We start from the raw sequence: 22,053 nt of genomic DNA on the forward strand, positions 1-22,053 counted from the left end.
GGGGGGGGGGGGTGGATTGGGGAGTCCAACATCGATTGGAGAAGGGAACGAGTGCCAGCAAGGACGCTGGGTCTTGAAAGGGGTGGATTGTGAGATCCCTCATCGGTTGGGGAGGAGAACGAAACACCCTTTATAAGGGTGTGGAAACCTCTCCCTAGAAAACGCGTTTTAAAAACCTTGAGGGTAAGCCCGAAGAGGATAATATCTACTAGCGGTGAGCTTGGGTTATTACATTGGATGTGTTGGATGTGTGGGATGAATTGTACAATGTTGAACACGTGTGATGTAATTCTGATGGAATTACATTTTACTCGGTGTCAAAGATGGTTCAAATGGTGAGTTGTGATTCATGACATTCTACTCTTCTATCATGATTAACACTCCTGATTTACTTTGAACTTCATTTTTGCAGCTTTTGGTCAAAATTACAGAAGGCAGGAATTTGTTTGTTTGCCGTTGATGAAGCACACTGCATTTCAGAGTGGGGGCATGATTTCAGGTTCAACTCGACTCTAATGGACCTTATCCTGACATACTTGGCCTATTGATTTAGATGTTTAGTTTTCTAACGTCGAAAGTCTCTAGGAAACGGATTGTAGTGCCTTATTTAGCCAAGTTGTTAGCATTGAGATGAAAAAACATATTGTTGTTTAGTGTTTCTTCATGTTGTCCGTGGAGTTTTCCTCTCTCCTTTTTAGTACTTCTCTTAAACTGTTCTGTGAATTATCGGGTCGGTACTGGTTCACAGGGTAGAATACAAACGATTGGACAAACTACGAGACGTTCTACCAGGCCTTCCATTTGTTGCCTTGACTGCCACTGCAACTGAAAAGTCGGTAGAACGTGATATCTTGCATCGTTATTCTTTTTTAACTTTTATGTTTATGCTTTCATCCTTAAAACTATTTCAATAAGCTTTCTTGGGGAAATGATTTTTTCATACTGTTCCAGGGTTCGGAGTGACATCATTAGTTCTTTGAAGATGAAAGATCCACAAGTTACCATTGGTTCATTTGATCGGACTAACCTTTTTTATGGAGTAAAGTCTTTTAATCGTGGTCCATTATTCTTGAACGAGCTCGTGCTCGATATATCTAAATATCTGGCCTCTGGTGGTTCAACTATCATTTACTGCACGACAATTAAAGATGTTGAGCAGGTATTTTCTTTTGCCTCTTACAAACATGGACAGATAAATTTTTTGCATACTCACCTAGCATTGTGATTCCAGAGAATCAAGCAATAGGATTGTTTCATTATTGTTAATACTTTGTTAGATTTTTGTTAAAGATGCACGTTCAGGTTTATGTCGTCGAACTTATAGATTAGCTGTTTGTGAACTTCAATCGACATTTTCGTAGATATTCAAGGCACTTGAAGAAGCAGGGATTAGTGCTGGTATCTATCACGGTCAAATGGACAAAAAAGCACGTGCCGAATCCCACAGGTTATACCACTATTTTGAGACTCTTATGGAGATGTGCCTTCTCTAATCAATAGTGCTGGCAACCATTTTTTCCTTTTCTTGTCATTTATGAGCTGTTGTGGCCTGTTATGTATGTGTTTCTCTGATTTTATTCTTTAATCAGACTATTCATAAGGGATGAACTGCAAGTCATGGTTGCAACAATTGCTTTTGGTATGGGCATCGACAAACCGAACATAAGACAAGTGATACACTACGGCTGCCCAAAGAGTCTAGAATCTTATTACCAGGAAAGTGGGCGATGTGGTAGAGACGGTATGGCTTCTGTTTGCTGGCTTTATTACACGAGAAGCGATTTTACTAAAGCAGACTTCTACTGTGGGGAATCACAAACTGTATGAATTGTGCTTTTCCTCTTACATTACTTACCATTTTATTTGATGGACACTTCACTTTGCCTCTGGTGTATGTGTATATAGTTTGAAATTTAAACTGGATACTTCTGTTTTTGCTTCCTTTCGTTAGGAAAACCAAAGAAGAGCTATTATGGAGTCGTTGACGGCTGCACAACAGTATTGTTCGCTAGCAACTTGCAGAAGAAGCTTCTTGCTCAATTATTTTGGGGAAAAATATCAGTCTGATAAATGTGGTTTGTCTTTTACTTGGTTTTATCTGTTAAATTTTGTGAATTATCATGACCTTCTTCTGGTAATCAATTCTCAATTTCATTTTGTAGAGATCATATTGCCATGTAATTTTTCTGGGTTGTTCAAATGGTTTTGGAGGATCTCCCTAGAGGAGTAGAACGTTTAGCATAGGATTATTCTTAGCATTTTTGGTACCAATGGACAAGGGTGAAGCTCTAAAGTGATTTATAGAAATTGAAAAAATTTCTCTATAATAGTTTGGATGTTTTACTGGAGTATCGTATCTCTTCTGTGAGATCCCACATTGGTTGGGGAGAAAAACGAAACACCCTTTATAAGGGTGTGGAAACCTCTCCATAGTATACACGTTTTAAAAACCTCGAGGGGAAGCTTGAAAGGGAAAGCCCAAATAGGACAATATTTGCTAGCGGTGGGCTTGGGCCGATACAAATGGTATCAAAGCCAGACATCAGACGATGTGCCATAAAGGAGGCTATTTCTTGAAGGGGGTAAACATGAGGCAGTGTGCCAGCAAGGACGCTGGGCCCCGAATGAGGGTGGACTTGGTGGGGGTCCCACATTGACTGGAGAAAGGAACGAGTGCCAACGAGGACGCTGAGCCCTAAAGGGGGTGGATTGTGAGACCCCACAACGAAACACCCTTTATAAGGGTGTGGAAACCTCTCCCTAGCATACACGTTTTAAAAACCTTGAGGGGAAGCCCGAAAGGGAAAGCCCAAAGAGGACAATATTTGCTAGCGGTGGGCTTGGGCCGATACAAATGGTATCAAAGCTANTAAAAACCTCGAGGGGAAGCTTGAAAGGGAAAGCCCAAATAGGACAATATTTGCTAGCGGTGGGCTTGGGCCGATACAAATGGTATCAAAGCTAGACATCAGACGATGTGCCATAAAGGAGGCTATTTCTTGAAGGGGGTAAACATGAGGCAGTGTGCCAGCAAGGACGCTGGGCCCCGAATGAGGGTGGACTTGGTGGGGGTCCCACATTGACTGGAGAAAGGAACGAGTGCCAACGAGGACGATTGTGAGATCCCACATTGGTTGGGGAGGAGAGCGAAACACCCTTTATAAGGGTGTGGAAACCTCTCCCTAGCATACACGTTTTAAAAACCTTGAGGGGAAGCCCGAAAGGGAAAGCCCAAAGAGGACAATATCTACTAGCGGTGGGTTTGGGCCGATACAAATGATATCAAAGCCAGACATCAGACGATGTACCTTAGAGGAGGCTGTTCCTCGAAGAGGGTAAACACGTGGCGGTGTGCCAGCAAGGACGCTGGGCCCAAATGAGGATGGATTTGGTGGGGGTCCCACATCGATTGGAGAAAGGAACGAGTGCCAACGAGGACGATTGTGAGATCCCACATTGGTTGGGGAGGAGAGCGAAACACCCTTTATAAGGGTGTGGAAACCTCTCCCTAGTAGATACGTTTTAAAAATCTTGAGGGGAAGCCTAAAGAGGACAATATCTGCTAGCGGTGGGCTTGAGCCGTTACATCTTCTAAATTTTGGTGGGGGCAAGAAATCATATTTTTGGAGGATAATGGTATAGTATGTATGTGGATTTAAAAACTTATTAGTGTAATTTAACTATTATTAGTTTAGGGCTTAAGATCTTCTACGTATGCCTATATATATTCGACTCTATCGTATAGAATGTGATTGGATTTTACCAACGAACTAATAGCGACATTATTTTACTTGTTCTATATGTTGATATCAAGCATTTTATGTCTCAAAACTTTCCTCAAAGTCATTTTTATGCTTAAAACTTAGGAACATTAAAGTACTTCTTGGGTAAGTAATGAGAAGCAAGAAGGGCATCTTTATGTACCAAAGGAAATATGTGCTTGATTTGTCGTCTAAGACGAGAAAATGGGGAGCCAAGCCATGTAGTATTCCAAGGTATTTTATATCTTTACCTACATTGGATCATTGTAGTACAACAAATTCTATGTTATTTGAAGGCTACACTTGGACGTGGGGATCTTATATAAAGATCATGATCATATGAAGATTGAGCGTTTTTCAGACGTCGGTTGGGATCAGATCGACTTTATGGAAAAGTAAGAAACAAAATGTAGTTTCGCGATCAAATGCTAGATCAGAATATAGAGCTATGACACAATCGATATATGTAATAATGTGGGTACATCAACTCTGGATTGAATTAGGTTTCAATAATCAACCTAGTATTTCACGAGCTAACTAAACATATTGAAATTGATTGTCATTTTGCTCGTGATAAAATATAATAAGGCTTGGTGTCCATTAGATACGTGAAGATTCAAGAGCAATTAGGAGATATTTTCACGATAGATTTAACTAGAGTTTGAATAGATTATCTTTGTAATTTTACCATTATTAGTTTAGGGCTTCAATGTATTCCTATATATACTTGGCTTTACTTTAGAGGCTATGGTGGTTCAATGCTCGTTAACATAGAGGCTATGGTGGTTGTTAGTGTATGCTTACAACTATGCATGATGTTCCGCTTCCTTCATAACAGCCGAAGTCCACCGCTAGCAGATATTGTCCTATTTGGGCTTTCCCTTCAAGGACTTCTTCTCAAGGTTTTAAAACGCGTCCTCTAGAGAGAGGTTTTCACATCCTTATAAGGAGTGATTATCACCCTCTTGGGACGAGGTGATATATGATTCTTGGCATCTCAAGCGTGTTTAAGGGTATTATCTGCATCCTTTTTATTTGGTGCTGTTGTTATGATTGGAAATCGACGTTTGAATGAAGGCATGGCTGTTTCTTTCGTAATACATATTTATGAACGTAACACTTTTCGAAACGCTTGTTCATCTGTAATTTTATTTAGTTGTTGTCTTATCAACGCCTCCGGCAGGAAATTGTGATAACTGCATAGTCTCCAAAAAGGAGCGTGACATGTCAAAGGAAGCATTTCTTCTGCTGGCGACCATTCAATCATGCAGGGGTAAATGGGGACTGAACATGCCTGTGGATATTCTTCGTGGGTCTCGAGTAAGTTCTTAGCTATGAAACTTCAGGACTTTCTTCGATTCTCGAGTTTTCTGAACCGAATCGTTTAATGTTTTGCCTCCTTGAGATGTTCTTGATCTCATAACATAATGAACATTTGTTTTCTGATCTTTACATTTTGTTAAATAGAACATTATTTTGTGCTGTTGCAGGCTAAAAAGATACTTGATGCTCAGTTTGACAAGCTTCCACTTCATGGACTTGGAAGAGAATACTCATCAAATTGGTGGAAAGCATTAGCTAGTCAGCTAATTTCTCAAGGTATGTAAAGGAACTTAAATTGCATTTATTATGATGAATCCACTAGTCTCCATGATTGGTGACTTGTTTCCCCAACCACGCTTCTATGGGCCTCCTCGATCTCTCTATTCACGGCTTTCCCTCCTTGCTTCATGGCTCCAGTCATGATCTCGATCTCGTAGATTTGAGCTGCATCTCGAGTCTTGGAGTAAGTGCGATGAATAAAATTCCATATTGAGCGTTTTGTAAAAACATATATGTATTGCTCTGATAGATGGCTCCATAGAATCCCTGAGCCATGACATTATCATGGAGTCGTCCTCGTCCCATGCAACAAATCCTGGGTCCGTCTCTTTTGGTCTTGGTCGAACAAGATATCATAGATCACCTTTCTTCAGGCACTAGTATGTAGGAATTTCTTCTGAGTGCCAAAAATGTGGGCTTGAATTGATTGTTTTGCTTCTTTTTGTATTATTAAGAACTAGTTCATCTTCTATGAATTGTAGTGTTTAATACATATTGTACAAATTCTATTTTCGTGCAGGCTATTTGACAGAGAACATACGTGATGTTTACAGAACCATAAGGTCAGCTACTTTCACCCAATCTCTTACTTCTGCAACTTGCATAACTTCAGTGTCATACAGAGATCCCACATTGGTTGGAGAGGGGAACGAAAGATTCCTTCTAAAGGTGTAGAAACCTCTCCTTAGTAGACGCGTTTTAAAAACCTTGAGGGGAAGTCCAAAGAGGACAATATCTGCTAGCGGTGGGCTTGGGTCGTTACAGATGGTATCAGAGTCAGTCACTGGATGGTGTGCCAGCGAGGACACTAGACCCCCAAGGGAGGTGGATCGTGAGATCCCACGTTGATTGGAGAGGGGAACGAAGCATTCCTTATAATGGTGTGAAAACCTCTCCCTAACGCGTTTTAAAACCTTGAGGGGAAGCCCGGAAGGGAAAACCCAAAGAAGACAATATCTACTAGCGGTGGGCTTGGGCTGTTACAGTTACTTAATCCCATTTTCTCCGAATTATCTGAATTTGAAACTGAGAATCATAATAACCATTCCTTCTTAACAACAGTGTCAGTGCAAAAGGGGAAAAGTTTCTCAATTCTGCCAGAGATGACTGTCAACTGCCTCTAGTTTTGCCGGTGACGAGCGAAATGATTGGTGAGAGTGGAGATGACAGTACATTTATTGAAGCTGGGAGAATGGAGAATTTGACTACTTTGAAGAGTGGACTTTCAGAGGTTTGCATGCTAAGTTCGGTTCCTCGTAATTCTTATACCACGAGTTTCATCTTTCTTAAGGAAATATTTGAATTCTTATTTAAATTCTTATTCCACTAGTTTTCTTTTTTTTTTCCCTGTCGGATTGAAATTTACAAAAGGGATGTATAGTCCATGGTATTTACAAAAGACCTTCCCAGTTTGCAACAAGGGAGGTATAACTATAGGAAGTAAAAATATTAGACAGTTTACATCAAGAGATAGCTTGGTAAACAACATCGTCGAAAAGTTTTGTGTAGGTCTGTGTCTTTTTTGCAAATGTTCTCTGATTTCATTCTTTCCACATATCCCAAAAGAAAGTCGTGATGATGTTTTTCCATAATAGGGCTTTTGCGTTCTTGAAAGGGTGGTACGTTAAGGCCATATCCAAAAATTCCTCTACCTCCTTAGGAAATGTGAGATGCCATCTGAATCTATTGAGAATCGTTGTCCAGAAATTTTGAGCGTATGTGCATTGCATAAACAAGTGGCTTTGTGATTCGTTTTATTTCTTGCATAATGGACACCAATTTGGAGAAAGAGTGATGTAAGACATTCTTTTCTGGAGATTTTCTATCAGTGCCAGACACCGGACGATGTGCCAACCTTCTCGCTATTCCCCGAAGGGGGGTAGACACGAGGCGATGTGCCAGTAAGGACGTTGGGCCCCAAAGGGGGGTGGATTTGGGGGTGGTCCCACATCGATTGGAGGAAGGAAAGAGTGCCAGCGAGGACGCTGGACCCCGAAGGGGGTGGATTGTGATGTCCCACATTGGTTGGAGAGGAGAACAAACCACCATTTATAAGGGTGTGGAAACCTTTCCCTAGCAGACACGTTTTAAAGCCTTGAGGGGAAGCCTGAAAGGGAAAGCCCAAAGAGGACAATATCTGCTAGCGGTGGATCTGGGTAGTTACATTTTCACTTATGCTAATGGATTTATGCGCTATTTCCAAAGGAAGAACTTCACCTTTTTAGGCTGATGTCCGTTCCATACTGTCTTTGCTAGCGTGAGATTTATTGCTTCTATTTTTCCCCCATGTCCATCATTGAGAATTTTGTAGAAAAGACCCCGTCAGCGCTGGGGAGCCAAGTCAGTGAGTCTGCTTTGTTTGACAATACCACGGGGGCAAACTACTTTTAGTTTTCTAAGCTTGGCTTGAGTTCGAAAACATTTGTCAAAAATAGATTACAAATCAAAGAATCTCATAAGTGAAAGTGGTGACCAATAACTAAAAACCAAATGGTTATCAAACGAACTTGTCCATTTGTATTTATTCGATCATTTCTACGCAGGCTGAGGCGAAACTCTTTCAAATGCTTTTAGACGAGAGAATGAAGCTTGCTCGAAGCGCGGGAACTGCCCCGTAGGTTCTATAAACGCGTTTAATCTGCTTATTGTGAAAACTGGCACTTTACTCCATTTATTATGCATTTGTATGTATGGAAAACCTCTCTTTTCTTTTAACTTGCCATACTTCTTATCTGCAGGTATGCCATATGTGGTGATCTAACAGTTAAAAAAATTGCATTAACTAGACCATCTACCAAGGCAAGATTAGCAAATATTGATGGTGTCAACCAGGTATACCATTCACGAGTAAAGACTACATATTCTTAAATTTTTATGGACTTGAAGTTCTTAACATTGCGTTTATATGTGATTATTCGACATGGATTTCTTTCTCGAAAGTCGGTTGTTTATACATGTGCTAGCTTGCTATAAAAGTACTGAATTTCAATGCATTTTTGTCCATATCGCACACGAGGGCGTGTGAAGCCTTCGTTTCAGCTCCCGTCGCATGGGTTCATCTTCGTTTGTGGTTTCCGGTCGTTCTGTATGCTTGGATTTGACAAAACCTACTCCGTTCGTCTCTAGTTGTGTTATTTAGGAGTGTTCATATGACCCAATAATCCAAACAACCTAGACTACCTAACCCAAACGGTAAGGGTTGGGTTGAATTTTGGAAAATCTAAAATTCGGTTTGGTTTGCAGGTTGGAAACTTTTTGGTTGAGTCGACCCGATCAATTCGAAAATAGGGTTCCCAACTCAACTCTACCCTACTTTTAGGATTTTTATGAATATTAAAATCATTTGACGTTTGCAATAGAGATTAGTGATGCGTTGGGACTTGTGAATATTTGATATTTGAGTTTTATGAGATTTTAGTTATTAATGTGACAAGTATTGTTGATAAGTATGAGTATTAAAAAAAAATAAAGTGAACAACCCAGAGACTTAACCCGATCCAACTCTGAAAATAGAGGGTTAGGTTAGGAACTCTATTCGGTTCATTAGGGTAGCCAACCTTACCAATCCGAAATTTCGGGTTGGTCCAGAAAAAATTTCCAACCCAACTCAACCCGAGTTTTTTTTCCTGCCTTTGTTAAAATGCTCGATTGCACATTCAAATTAAGAATTCAATTGAGAGTGAGGTCATTAGCTTAGTCGAAGATTTTGATATTTTATTACTTTTGTTGACGATTATTCTCGTATGACTTTGTTCATTGTCAAGCTCTAGAAAGTCGATGATCGTCTCTAACGTTTGACGGTCGTCTTTGATGTCGTGACAATGTTATTACCTTTGAATTATGCTATGATTCAAGTGTTTAATGTTCTTCAATAATCCTATAGCACCTGCTAAAAATGCATGGAGATCTAATCCTTCAAGCAGTGAGGCATCTATCACAAGAAGTTGGTCTTTCACTGGATGGTGAATGTAAAGAAGACGGAAACGGACAATGTATGACAGCTCGAAAACTTAATACAGAATCCAATCAAGGGAGACCGTTGGCACCGGCGAAGTTCGAAGCATGGAAAATGTGGTATGAAGACGGTCTCTCAATCTCGAAAATCGCTGTAAGTAATCTTTTTTCCTTGAAGTTTTTTACGGAAAAGGTCGTATGACGATGAACATGGTAGCGTCGAAACTCGCCCCTCATGTATAAGCCTGATAAATAACTGTGAATCCATTAAAATGTCTTGAGCTGTTCCTCTTTTCCCTTTGATTTACATTATTCTGATATCACTATTTATTTGGAACATAGAACTTCCCTGGTAGATCAGCACCTATCAAAGAAACTACTGTTTCTGGGTACATCCTTGATGCAGCTCAGGAAGGATATACAATTGATTGGACCAAATTTTGTGATGAGATTGGTCTTTCATGTTCGATATTTTCCGATATTCAATCTGCTGTTTCGAAGGTCGGATCTACGGACAAGTTAAAAGCTATAAAAGATGAATTACCAGAGGAAGTGAGTTGGATATTGTAAAATATGTTTTCTTCTATTTCCTAGTTTTTGACATGTCTGTACATTAGTTATCCATGCGTTTCTTGTCGTTTTTATGCTGGTTCTTGTTGATTTTATGCTTGTTTTTGTCGATTTTATGCTTGTTCTCGTCGTTTTTAAGCTTGTTGTTGTTTTTATGCTTGTTTTTGTCGTTTTTATGCTTGTTCTTGTTGTTTTTATGCCTGTTCTTGTCGTTTTTATGCTTGTTCTTGTTGTTTTTATGCTTGTTTTTGTCTTTTTTATGCTTGTTCTTGTCGATTTTATGCTTGTTCTTGTCGTTTTTACGCTTGTTCCTTTCGATTTTATGCTTGTTCTTGTCGTTTTACTGCTTGTTCATGTTGATTTTTGGATGAATGCTCATTCATCAGCATATGACTGAAAGTCGATATTTGGATGGCAGATTAATTATGCACACATCAAGGCTTGTCTGTTAATGCAAAAATGTGGAATATCCCCCGAAACTACGCTACCCCGAGATGAAAAAACCGACGAACGTATGAATGTTGTGCCAAAGTTTTCAGGGAGTCCAACCTCAAAGCAGCAAAAAGAAGAGCCTAATGTAGCCACAGCTTGTAAACCTTCAACAGAGGAAACTCCCATATCATTAAAGCGTCAAAAAGTCTGCGAATCGGACGAAGAAAATCGGGTTCCAGTAAAAGCAACCGAGAGCTCGCTAGTAGAGTGGCTGAAGAACAATGACGGGGTACGTGAAACGAAGCAAACCTCTATGAACTTTACATTAACATGGTTTAAATGAAGAATGCAATATGGTTGAAAATGCAGGTTACACTTGACAATATGATGCAGCACTTCAAAGGCTCTGAAGAAGAATCTCTGGTTGCTATGCTAAATGCTCTTGAAGGTGATTTTTTTATATATAGAAAGAACAATATCTACAAGCTCATGTAAGTAAGCCCCAAACCTTTGCTGTAAATGCTCTTAAGAATGCTATCATTTTTGTTCTTGACTCGTGCGCTTGATAACCCCTAGGGGTGTACGTCCAACCTGACAATCCCGACCAATTCAACCTGAATTATAAGGGTTGAGTTGGGTTAAAAAATAGAATTGGAATCTAAGGTGTGTATTCTCGTTGATATTCATATCCTTTAAATAGAATACAAGTTGGCAACTAATACCTACCCATAAGAAAAATGTAAACTAATTAAATATTGAAAATAAAATAAAATATACTAAAATTGAAATTGATTTTATATAAATGGCCACAAATAACAACCATTTTTAAAAATTAAAAATTTAAAATCAAATTTTAGAAAACTTTTAAAACCTAAAATCCTCGATATTGAAAATTTAAGTCTATTTTCTATAATGACAATAATGCCCCTAATATTTTTTTAAGTTAGAGATGTCGGCATGCATGTCTTTAATAACATATGCGAAAATAAAAAATAATAAAAAAAAAACATCTCAAACGATGACATGCACTTGTACATTTAGTTTAAAACAAGAAATAGAAATAATATTCTTTTTCTTTTTCTTCTTACGGTAAGTATTGATAGGTGATGTCCCACGTTGGTTGGTTGGGGAGGAGAACAAACTACCATTTACCAGGTTGCGGAAACCTTCCCCTAGTAAACATGTTTTAAAGCCTTGAGGGGAAGCCCGAAAGTGAAAGCCCAAAGATGACAATATTTGCTAACGGTGGATCTGGGCCGTTACAAATGGTATCAGAGCTAAACATTGGACAATGTGTCAACCTTCTCGCTCCCCGAAGGGGGTAGACATTGTTGGATGATGAAAGTCCCACATCGGCTAATTTAGGGAATGATCATGGGTTTATAAGTGAGGAATACTAACTCCATTGGCATGAGGCCTTTTGGGGGAAGCCCAAAGCAAATCCACGAGAGCTTATGCTCAAAGTGGACAATATCATACCATTGTGGAGAGTCGTGTTCGTCTATCATCCATGCCCTAAACTTAGTCGTGCCAATAGATTTGTAAATCTTCAAATATCGAATAAAGAACTCCATCAGAAAAGGAGTCGAGCCTCGATTAAGGGGAGGTGTTGCATGATAGAAGCCCAAATGAAAGATTAGTGGAGAGGAAATTTCCTTTTTCTTTCTAGTTTAAATTAATTGATTAATTAACTTTTTTAGGTACATTTCATCAAATTATTCAAACACATTAAATGTGTTTTTGACAACAAAACCATTTTTTTTTTTGAATAAAATTATAATATCTTTTTGATGATCAAAAGAGAATGAAAGTACAACGAATGAACCCAAAAGGAAGAAAAAAAAAAAAAAAAAAAAAAAAAAAAAAAAAAAAAAAAAAAAAAAAAAAAAAAAAAACATCTCAAACGATGACATGCACTTATACATTTAGTTTAAAACAAGAAATAGAAATAATATTCTTTTTCTTCTTACAGTAAGTATTGATTGGTGATGTCCCACGTTGGTTGGTTGGGGAGGAGAACAAACCACCATTTAACAGGGTGTGGAAACCTTCCCCTAGTAAACATGTTTTAAAGCCTTGAGGGGAAAGCCGAAAGGGAAAGCCCAAAGAGGACAATATTTGCTAACGGTGGATCTGGGCCGTTACAAATGGTATTAGAGCTAAACATTGGATGATGTGTCAACCTTCTCGTTGTTCCCCGAAGGGGGTAGACATTGTTGGATGATGAAAGTCCCACATCGGCTAATTTAGGGAATGATCATGGGTTTATAAGTGAGGAATACTAACTCCATTGGCATGAGACCTTTTGGGGGAAGCCCAAAGCAAATCCACGAGAGCTTATGCTCAAAGTGGACAATATCATACCATTTGTGGAGAGTCGTGTTCGTCTATCATGGTATCAGAGCCATGCCCTAAACTTAGTGAGTTTATAAGTGAGAAATACTAAGCTTAGGCCTTTTGGGCTGGGGAAGCCCAAAACAAAGCTGCCCTGGGAAGCCCTCCCAAATTTAGGGAATGATCATGAGTTTATAACCCCAGCCCAAAGCAAAGCTGTCCTGGAGAAGTCCAAAGCAAAGTTGCGTCGTGTTCGTCTATCATGGTATCAGAGCCATGCCCTAAACTTAGTGAGTCTATAAGTGAGAAATACTAAGCTTAGGCCTTTTGGGCTGGGGAAGCCCAAAACAAAGCTGCCCTGGGGAAGCCCTCCCAAATTTAGGGAATGATCATGAGTTTATAACCCCAGCCCAAAGCAAAGCTGTCCTGGAGAAGTCCAAAGCAAAGTTGCCATTGTGAAGAGTCGTGTGATCATGAGTTTATAAGTGAGGAATACTAGGTCTAGGCCTTTTGGGCTGGGGAAGCCCAAAGCAAAGCTGCCATTGTGGAGAGTCGTGTTCGTCTAACAGACACGAGGGTGCCAGTAAGGATGACTACTATTTGAAAGAGAGATTAGTGGGGAGGAAATTTCTTTCTTTTTAGTTTAAATTAATTGATTAATTAACTTAGTTTTTTTTAGGTACATTTCATCAAATTATTCAAACACATTAAATGTGTTTTTGACAACAAAACCATTTTTTTTTAATAAAATTATAATATCTTTTTGATGAACAAAAGAGAATGAAAGTACAACGAATGAACCCAAAAGGAAGGAAAATATGATTGTAGTTTTGTTTTGAAGCTGAAATTGAAAGCCAAAACCATCAAAATGCAAACAAAACTATCTTTTCATGCACAAAATTCTATGAACTTTATTCCGCTCTACTTCTGCTCGGTACGAATACATAGCCGTCAGACCTGAAACAAGGAAGGAATTGATTCATCGAGTCAGGTGGACGTTGTATGGGTTTTACTTACAGGATTTCTGCTATTAAGAAACTAGGAGTGTTCATATGACCTGATAACCTAATCAATCCCACCGTCCAACCCAAATCATAAAAAATTGTGTTGGGTTTGGTTGAATTTTTTAACAATCCGAGAATTTGGTTCGGTTTGTGGGTTGACATTTTTTTTTTGTCTTGGCAACCTGAACGATCTAAAAATAGGGTTACAATCCAATCTAACTCAATCCTACCCTAATTTTAAAAAGAATAAGAATATTTAAAGTTTATAGCCTATATAAATGTTTGATATTTGAATTTTATAAGATTTTAGTTATTAATATAACATCTAGACAGATAATTATGACTTTTTTAAATATATAACAATAAAAAGAACTCAATAACTCAACCCAACTTAACACAACACGAAAAGAGAGAGTTGGGTTGGAAATTCTATTCAGATTGCTCGGGTCATCAACTTAACAAACCCGAAACTTCGAATTAGCCCAAAAAACTTTTTCAATTCAACCCAACCTGTATAGACTCCTACACGAAAATGTTCTCCTAATTATTTCTGATTTAGTATGTAACAATTTAGTTCGTCATATATAATTTGTATGGATTTTGACGTATTTTATATTATAACATATTTGAAATTTTGAGTGATTTGTTTTGGGTAAAAAAATATATTTAAATTCATCCTATTTTAATTTTGTATTAATAAATAAATATTAAAACCCTTATTAGTAAACTTTTTATTTTCTTTATTTTCTAGCCATATAAAATTTTAAATACAATGTACTTTTCCATAATGGTTTCAATTAAAAATAATCCCATAATGGGTTTAATTTAAATATATTTTTTTTAATTTTAGAGATATTAATAAAATTTAAAAATTATATGATGCAATTAAAAATAATCCCATAATGGGTTTAATTTAAATATATATATTTTTTTAATTTTAGGGATATTAATAAAATTTAAAAATTATATGATGCAATTATTCAACTCCTACTTTGTAGGATCGTTTGTACCATTTTTGGAAAAAAAAAATGGAAAAAGTTGAGAATATTATTTTTAAATAAATAAAATAATAAAAGAAAAAAAAAACATTTCTGCAATATAAATTATTGATGTCTGAAATTAACCATTTTTTCCGACAGTGTTGTCTTTTCACATATTTTTGGAGACCATAAAGTTTAATTAATTAAAAAAGTATCGAAAATATATAAAAAAAAAATTATATATTTGTTTAAAACTAATTAGATTGATTAACAATTATTTAAATTTGGGTTAAAGAAAAATAATTAAATCCAATAATTCTAAAAATTCGACTAACTTAACTCAACCCAACCCAATCTGTACGTTTTGATTGAGTCATGAACTGATTTGAACTAAATTAGATCCAAACAAATTATTTTTAAAATATACGTTTTTAAAATATATATTTATTTTACTTTTATTAATTCTATAAATATTTTTTTTTATATTTATTCTCGGGTCACTTTAAAATAATAATTTTTTTCTAATTTATTAAAATATTTATTGAAATTGAATTATAAATTTTAATTAAATATTTAAAAAATTAATAAAATATACTTTTCTTAAAAACAAAAATTTAAATAAATATTTCGAACCACTTAAACCATCTCCAATTGGGTTAATTTCAGTATTTTATAAGGATCGTTAGGTTAAAAAAACTTTACAGTAAAAAAAATGTCTCAACTCAGTTAAACCCTACTTACGAACAAAAGTATTTTATCCCTATTTAAAATTTACCATTGATTTTTTTTTATGCCATTTAGTGGGAATTTTTGTTTGAAGTATCAAATAATTGTAAATATTTTTTTTTTTTTTAATTCGCATAATTATTTTATTATAATTAGAATATTTATGACCGTAAATATCATTTTCCATTACTAGACCCAAAAAACAAAACCACTATGATAACGAATTTGTGAAATACCCCAATATTCCAAAAGGAAATTGCTTCAATTCCCTGCGTTTGAAGGTGTTCGTAGCTCATTTCTTGCTTCTTATTGGTCGTTAATGGCGTTTACTTCTTCTCTACCCTCAAAAGAGGGAAGAAAATTCCTTAGATCCTTTTGCAAAAATCCGCCATTGTTAGGGCTACAACAGTCAAATCCCACCGCTTGTTTCCCAATCCCCAAAACCAGGTTCCGCTTACCGCCAGTTTCCTCTTAATCTTAGGGGCGGCCACCCAACCCCTCCAAGCACATTTCTCTCCCTTTCTTCGCTTTTCTCTTTATTTTATCCACTTTTTTATTCTCCCCCAGAATGAACAGTCATTCTACCGAAGCAATTCCCCTGTTCTTCATGGCCCCTGGTTTTCCCCCTTTTAATCCTCTGTTCTTGTTTCTATTTATTATTAATATCTTATCCCACTTCCTCTTACTGTTCTTACATCCTCATTTTCTTGCTTTTCTTACCCGGATTTTCTGTTTTTCTACTTGTTCGTCTCTGGTTTCTTTGTTTTGGACGAACCCATTTTCGTTTTTTGATTCTTCTGCCTTATACACGACGACCCAGATCGCGTTTCTGTATCGTTCGACATTTTTTGTATCTGGGTTTCTGATTTGGGATTGAATCGTTCTGTTTTTGTACTTGTTCGTCTCTGGTTTCTTGTTTTGGACGAACCCCATTTTCGTTTCTCTTAATTTTTTTGATTCTTCTGCCTTATACACGACGACCCAGATCGTGTTTCTGCATCGTTCGGCGTTTTTCGTGTCTGGGTTTCTGATTTGTTCGTCTCTGGTTTCTTGTTTTGGACGAACCCATTTTCGTTTCTCTTAATTTTTTTGATTCTTCTGCCTATTACACGACGACCCAGATCGTGTTTCTGCATCGTTCATCGTTTTTCGTATCTGGGTTTCTGATTTGGGATTGAATCGTTCTGTTTTGTGGCTAATTCTTTGTCGTTGGGGAAGGTTTTTGAGGGGAAACAGAGGAGGGTTTTTGCTGTTGTGTTCTAATGACGACGGAAACGAGAGCGGTGGATCGAGGGAGTATTAGAATTGGGCATGTGAATAAGGTTCAGTATGTGAAAAGGGATATTAAGAAGAGGAAATGTAGAAGGATGAAGCGGTCTGTTCCAGTGGTTCCTATGGCGCTTCAGGAACTCTTTGTTTCTTGCAGGGATGTGTTCAAAGGCCCTGGAACCGTTCCATTGCCTTGTGATGTTGATAAGCTCTGTCGCATTCTTGGTATGTTTCAGATCCAATCTATTTCCATTTGATTCTTTTGTTGTTCTTGAATCTCTATGAACTTAGCTTAGTTGGGCCCAGTTGATTCTTTGATTTCCTTGTCTTTACATTCTTGTCTAAGTGTCACGGCGTGGAAAGTTCTCTAGTTTTAGCGTCGAAGCGGTTCTTATAAGGGTGTGGAAACCTCTCTTTAGAGCTAGACATTAGGCAATGTGCGAGCAAGGACACTGGGTCCCAATGAGGGTGGATTGTAAGGTCCCACGTTGGTTGGAGAGGAGAACGAAACATCACTCCAGCATACGCATTTAGAATTATGAGGCTAACAACGATACGTAATAGAAACGACTTCCCTTTAGTGATTTGTCATATCAAATCATGCTTTTATGTTCATGTCAGCCGTATGCTCTTAGGATTCTTTATATCTTGACTTAGACCCACCAAGAGAGGAAGATAGAAACGACTTCTTCTGTGAGATCCCACATCAATTAGAGAGCGGAACGAAGCCATTTTTATAAGGGTGTAGAAACCTCTCTCTAATAGACGCGTTTTAAAACCGTGAGACTGATAACAATACGTAATGGGTCAAAGCGGACAATATTTACTAGCGGTGGGCTTGAATAGTAGTGTTCTTTTACGTTGCGAACATGAACATCTTTGATAATTATAATTTCTTTGTTTTTGGATGCTGCAGATAATATGAAGGCAGAAGACGTTGGACTTAGTAGTAATTTGCAGTTTTTCAATCCCAATGTTCAAGTCAAAGGATCATCCCCTAGAGTAACATGCACTACCATATACAAGTGTGACAATTTCTCGGTAAGCTTAATGTAGTGCCTTCACTAGTTTCGGGCCGCTTTTCGTTTAAAGCACGTGTTGTTATATACGCCTAGCTCTCACGAACAACCGAACCCTTGTTAGGACCATTTCCGCTTTGTTTTTAACGAAGTTACCTTTAGCTCCACCTTATTCTCGGAAAAGACTAGCCATTTGTTAGCAGCGCCACCACTCGGTCACGTAAGGGAATGTCAAACAACCGACCCTTTGTTAAGACCATTTCCACTTTGTTCTCAATAGTTAGTTCTCGCCTCTTGGGGGAGACAAGCTACCTTTAGCTCACCTTATTCTCGAAAATGACTAGCAATTTGTTAGCAGCGCCACCACTCGGTCACGTAAGGGAATGGTGAACAACCGAACTCTTTCTGAGACCGTTTCCACTTTGTTCTCACCCCTAGGGAGAGACAAGCTACCTTTAGCTTTACCTTATAGGGTTGCTCGTCATTCCTCTTGTCCGCTCACGTTAACAACCGATTCCTTACTTATTAGTCGAGATCATACTGTTTCGGGTTTGCTTTGTTCAAATTTCTGATGGCATTTCCCCCACTTTTATGCAGTTATGCATCTTCTTCCTCCCAGCAACTGGTGTAATCCCTTTACACAACCATCCAGGAATGACTGTTTTCAGTAAACTTCTGTTGGGGAAAATGCACATCAAATCATATGATTGGGTCGATCCAANGTAGTGCCTTCACTAGTTTCGGGCCGCTTTTCGTGCGCACGTGTTGTTATATACGCCTAGCTCTCACGAACAACCGAACCCTTGTTAGGACCATTTCCGCTTTGTTTTTAACGAAGTTACCTTTAGCTCCACCTTATTCTCGGAAAAGACTAGCCATTTGTTAGCAGCGCCACCACTCGGTCACGTAAGGGAATGTCAAACAACCGACCCTTTGTTAAGACCATTTCCACTTTGTTCTCAATAGTTAGTTCTCGCCTCTTGGGGGAGACAAGCTACCTTTAGCTCACCTTATTCTCGAAAATGACTAGCAATTTGTTAGCAGCGCCACCACTCGGTCACGTAAGGGAATGGTGAACAACCGAACCCTTTTTGAGACCGTTTCCACTTTGTTCTCACCCCTAGGGAGAGACAAGCTATCTTTAGCTTTACCTTATAGGGTTGCTCGAGGGGCTAATGTAGGGTTGTTCGTCATTCCTATTGTCCGCTCACGTTAACAACCGATTCCTTACTTATTAGTTGAGATCATACTGTTTCGGGTTTGCTTTGTTCGAATTTCTGATGGCATTTTCCCTACTTTTATGCAGTTATGCATCTTCTTCCTCCCAGCAACTGGTGTAATCCCTTTACACAACCATCCAGGAATGACTGTTTTCAGCAAACTTCTATTGGGGAAAATGCACATCAAATCATATGATTGGGTCGATCCAACGAACACCGACGATCCTGCCCAACCTCGTCAAAGTGAGCGCCTCGAAACTTTCTTATTATAAACATGAATCTCTCGTGAAAATCAACCCGAAAGTGCTGATGGACTGTTTTGCTTTGCAGAAAGATTAGCAAAGCTGAAGACCGACTCCGTCTTCACCTCGCCCTGCAGTACCTCTGTTTTGTACCCAACAACAGGAGGCAACATCCACTCGTTCACTGCTGTAACGCCATGTGCGGTGCTCGATGTGATCGGACCTCCTTATTCCATGGAGGACGGTCGAGATTGTTCATATTATAAGGAACATCCCTATGCCTCGTTCCCAAGTAAGCATCCGCTTCAATAGCTTTGTTTTCAAATGGATTCACAAGCTTTGTTCTTATGTTGCATTGTTCTTATGGTAATGTTCTGACATGCAGATAGTGACGTGGCACTGACAGAAGAAGAGGGTGAAGGACATGGATGGTTAGAAGAGATTGAGGTACCAGAAAACTCCCACATGGATGGAATAGAATACTTAGGACCTCAGATTATTGACACTTAATTAAGCCTCCTTTTTGACTGTAGTGTGTCTCCAAAAGCTAAACTTGTATATAAAAATGGTTACAAAGTTGTGATATGTTTTTTTATTGTGTTCATTTGAGATGTTCATTCTCTTGTGTTCCTTAATTTTCACAAAAGTTCTTACCTTCCGTCCTATATTTTGTTGTGTTCTTTTTGGATTTGTTGAGGTTGTCTTATTGTTTATTGTGTTCCTTCAAAATCTATCGATTCTCGTGTTCTTTAATCTTCATCAATTTTTGTACTTTTCATTACCATTTTCCCTTAAAAGAGTCGAGCATAGTAGAAAATGGTCGAGTGTAGACTCAAGTTGAATTAGATGAGAAGTTGAGTTGGAGCCGTCATAAAATGTATTTTTCAATTCGTCCAAATGGAATGAAACGTAACAATTATCAAGTCTGAGTAAAGCGTACTGTTCCAATGTCTGAGTCATTACAACACTAGGGCCATAATCGTAGGCTCGGCTTGTGTTGCAGGTGGTGTCATTGGTTAGTATACCTGAACTACTAAATGATCCTAAGGGGGTTCGTGCACTCTCATATTTCCCGATCCCTATAGTTGGCCTCATCATGCCACAGCTCTTCAGCGAGTGAGTAAAACCAACTGTTTCAATGTTTGAAACATTTAATGTCACTGGTTAGTGTACTTGAACTACCAAATGATCCTAAGGGGGTTCATGCATTCTCATATTTCCCCATCCCTATAGTTGGCCTCATCGTGCCACCGCTCTTCAACGTGAGTAAAATCAACTGTTCCAATGTCTGAAACACTTACAACATTAGGGCCTAGGCTCGACTTGTGTTGCAGACGGTATCACTGGTTAGTGTACCTGAACTACCAAATGATCCTAAGGGGGTTCATGCACTCTCATATTTCCTCATCCCGTTGGGCTCATCTTGCCACAGCTCTTCAACACGAGTAAAATCAACTGTTCCAATGTCTGAAACATTTACAATGTTAGGGCCATAATCGTAGGCTCTACTTGTGTTGTAGACGGTGTCACTCGTTAGTGTACTTGAACTACCAAATGATCCTAAGGGGTTCATGCACTCTCATATTTCTACCCTATAGTTGACCTCATCGTGCCACAGCTCTTCAACGTGGTGACATAATCTAGTATTCATACAAACATGACTAAGTCTATTGATTTTAACATAGCATATAATCAACTGTAACAAGACATTAGACAAACATTTAATATTACGTATTATTTCTTTACGACAGTAACAAAGTGTTTGTTGATTGATGGACGATTGTAATTTGCATGAAAGTGAGCAAGCATAGTTTTTTAGGTCAATTTTGATTCATCTTAAATTGGTGGACGCTTGCAACGAGCCGAACGAAGTTACATACATGAAAGGCAAACTTGACTGTGTCACTTGGTTCGCATGTGAGCTTTGGGCTACTACTAAGTGTGTAGGAGGGCTTGAACTTTGGGCTGGGTTATTAACCTATGGGTTTGGACCAAAGTCGAGGCTGGACTTGACTTGATTTCTTTTGGGCGTCATCTTCCTCGCTCGTCATCCTATGTTGTCGTCTCTCCTCCTTCGACGAATGCATAGATCGACAACAATAGAGCTCCAGTGATGGATTTGCGACGATGAAGCCCCTTCCGACGGCAAGCAACAATGTCAAACACCTTGAATCACACGACTATCGAGAAAAATTATAGGAAACTATTTGATTGGATCCAACCCAAAAATCGAGAGAGAAAAGATCCTTACTAACAACTACACCTTTCTTGAGTCATCTATAGTAGTCGACAATCGAACCCCAACACCGACTAAAGCGAAACCACATGAAATGTTCTCCTAACTGATACCGATCATGGTGCCCAATGCTCGAGCTAACAATGACGGACAATCTTCTATCAATATATTCTAATAAATTTAAATTCCGAATATTATTTTAAATTTGAATTAATTATAATACTCCTAAAAAGGATTAAAAAATAATTAAGCCAAAGATTTTGATGCTTCATTAAAGTAAATTACCATTTTAGGTCTAAAGCTATAATATCAATACTTTTAGGTCTAAATTCAAAGCCAACTCTCCTCCACAAAACAAATAGATTTGGACAACTTGGAAGTGGGTTGCATGGAGGGACATTTTGAGCTTTGGCACATGACCTAGCTCCACTAGTTGCCAAAAGTACCCCTAGGTATCAACCATGTGCCATGCTCAACAAAGGGGCATTTTTGTCTTTTCATACCTTCAACTAGGTCTAAAGGTCCCTCTCATTACACATGTAGGGCATAGGTCTTTTCTTTACTCGGGTCCTCCTAAAACAACATTAATATTCCAACGAGCTCTTTTATGACACTTTTTTTTTCGTAGATGTCATTAATATCTCTCTCGAGAATTTTGACATTTGAGCGTAAAAGTGAGGAACAAATCAACCCTATGGATTAAA

At 38.3% G+C, this 22,053-nt stretch overlaps 2 protein-coding genes across 3 annotated transcripts in view; both read left to right on the plus strand.

The window, feature by feature from the left end:
• Window positions 1-10,935, plus strand: part of LOC111782167 (ATP-dependent DNA helicase RecQ-like) — a 13,020-nt gene extending 2,085 nt beyond the window's left edge. Inside the window, exons 5-20 of the mRNA XM_023662975.1 lie at window positions 413-499; window positions 749-832; window positions 952-1,159; window positions 1,362-1,447; window positions 1,590-1,821; window positions 1,952-2,075; window positions 4,945-5,081; window positions 5,252-5,360; window positions 5,884-5,926; window positions 6,426-6,594; window positions 7,907-7,977; window positions 8,102-8,195; window positions 9,247-9,471; window positions 9,660-9,869; window positions 10,306-10,608; window positions 10,689-10,935. Coding sequence (XP_023518743.1) covers window positions 413-499; window positions 749-832; window positions 952-1,159; window positions 1,362-1,447; window positions 1,590-1,821; window positions 1,952-2,075; window positions 4,945-5,081; window positions 5,252-5,360; window positions 5,884-5,926; window positions 6,426-6,594; window positions 7,907-7,977; window positions 8,102-8,195; window positions 9,247-9,471; window positions 9,660-9,869; window positions 10,306-10,608; window positions 10,689-10,814 — 2,308 coding nt within the window. The 3' untranslated portion in view covers window positions 10,815-10,935. The remainder of the gene's footprint in view (window positions 1-412; window positions 500-748; window positions 833-951; window positions 1,160-1,361; window positions 1,448-1,589; window positions 1,822-1,951; window positions 2,076-4,944; window positions 5,082-5,251; window positions 5,361-5,883; window positions 5,927-6,425; window positions 6,595-7,906; window positions 7,978-8,101; window positions 8,196-9,246; window positions 9,472-9,659; window positions 9,870-10,305; window positions 10,609-10,688) is intronic.
• A 4,671-nt stretch (window positions 10,936-15,606) lies between these two features.
• Window positions 15,607-19,771, plus strand: LOC111782169 (plant cysteine oxidase 2-like). 2 transcript variants are annotated; one of them, XM_023662979.1, is made up of 6 exons: window positions 15,609-16,857; window positions 17,549-17,673; window positions 18,249-18,362; window positions 19,072-19,114; window positions 19,202-19,405; window positions 19,499-19,771. In XM_023662979.1, the coding sequence occupies exons 1-6, from the start codon at window positions 16,626-16,628 to the stop codon at window positions 19,621-19,623; spliced, it is 843 nt and encodes a 280-aa protein (XP_023518747.1). In that variant the 5' UTR covers window positions 15,609-16,625; the 3' UTR covers window positions 19,624-19,771. The 2 variants fall into 2 exon arrangements, with proteins under 2 accessions (XP_023518748.1, XP_023518747.1); XM_023662980.1 differs by lacking the exon at window positions 18,249-18,362 and having other exon boundaries at window positions 15,607-16,857; window positions 18,958-19,114.
• Window positions 19,772-22,053: the final 2,282 nt, after the last annotated feature.

Source organism: Cucurbita pepo, chromosome LG19 (genome assembly GCF_002806865.2).
Source record: "Cucurbita pepo subsp. pepo cultivar mu-cu-16 chromosome LG19, ASM280686v2, whole genome shotgun sequence".
Lineage (NCBI taxonomy): Eukaryota > Viridiplantae > Streptophyta > Magnoliopsida > Cucurbitales > Cucurbitaceae > Cucurbita > Cucurbita pepo.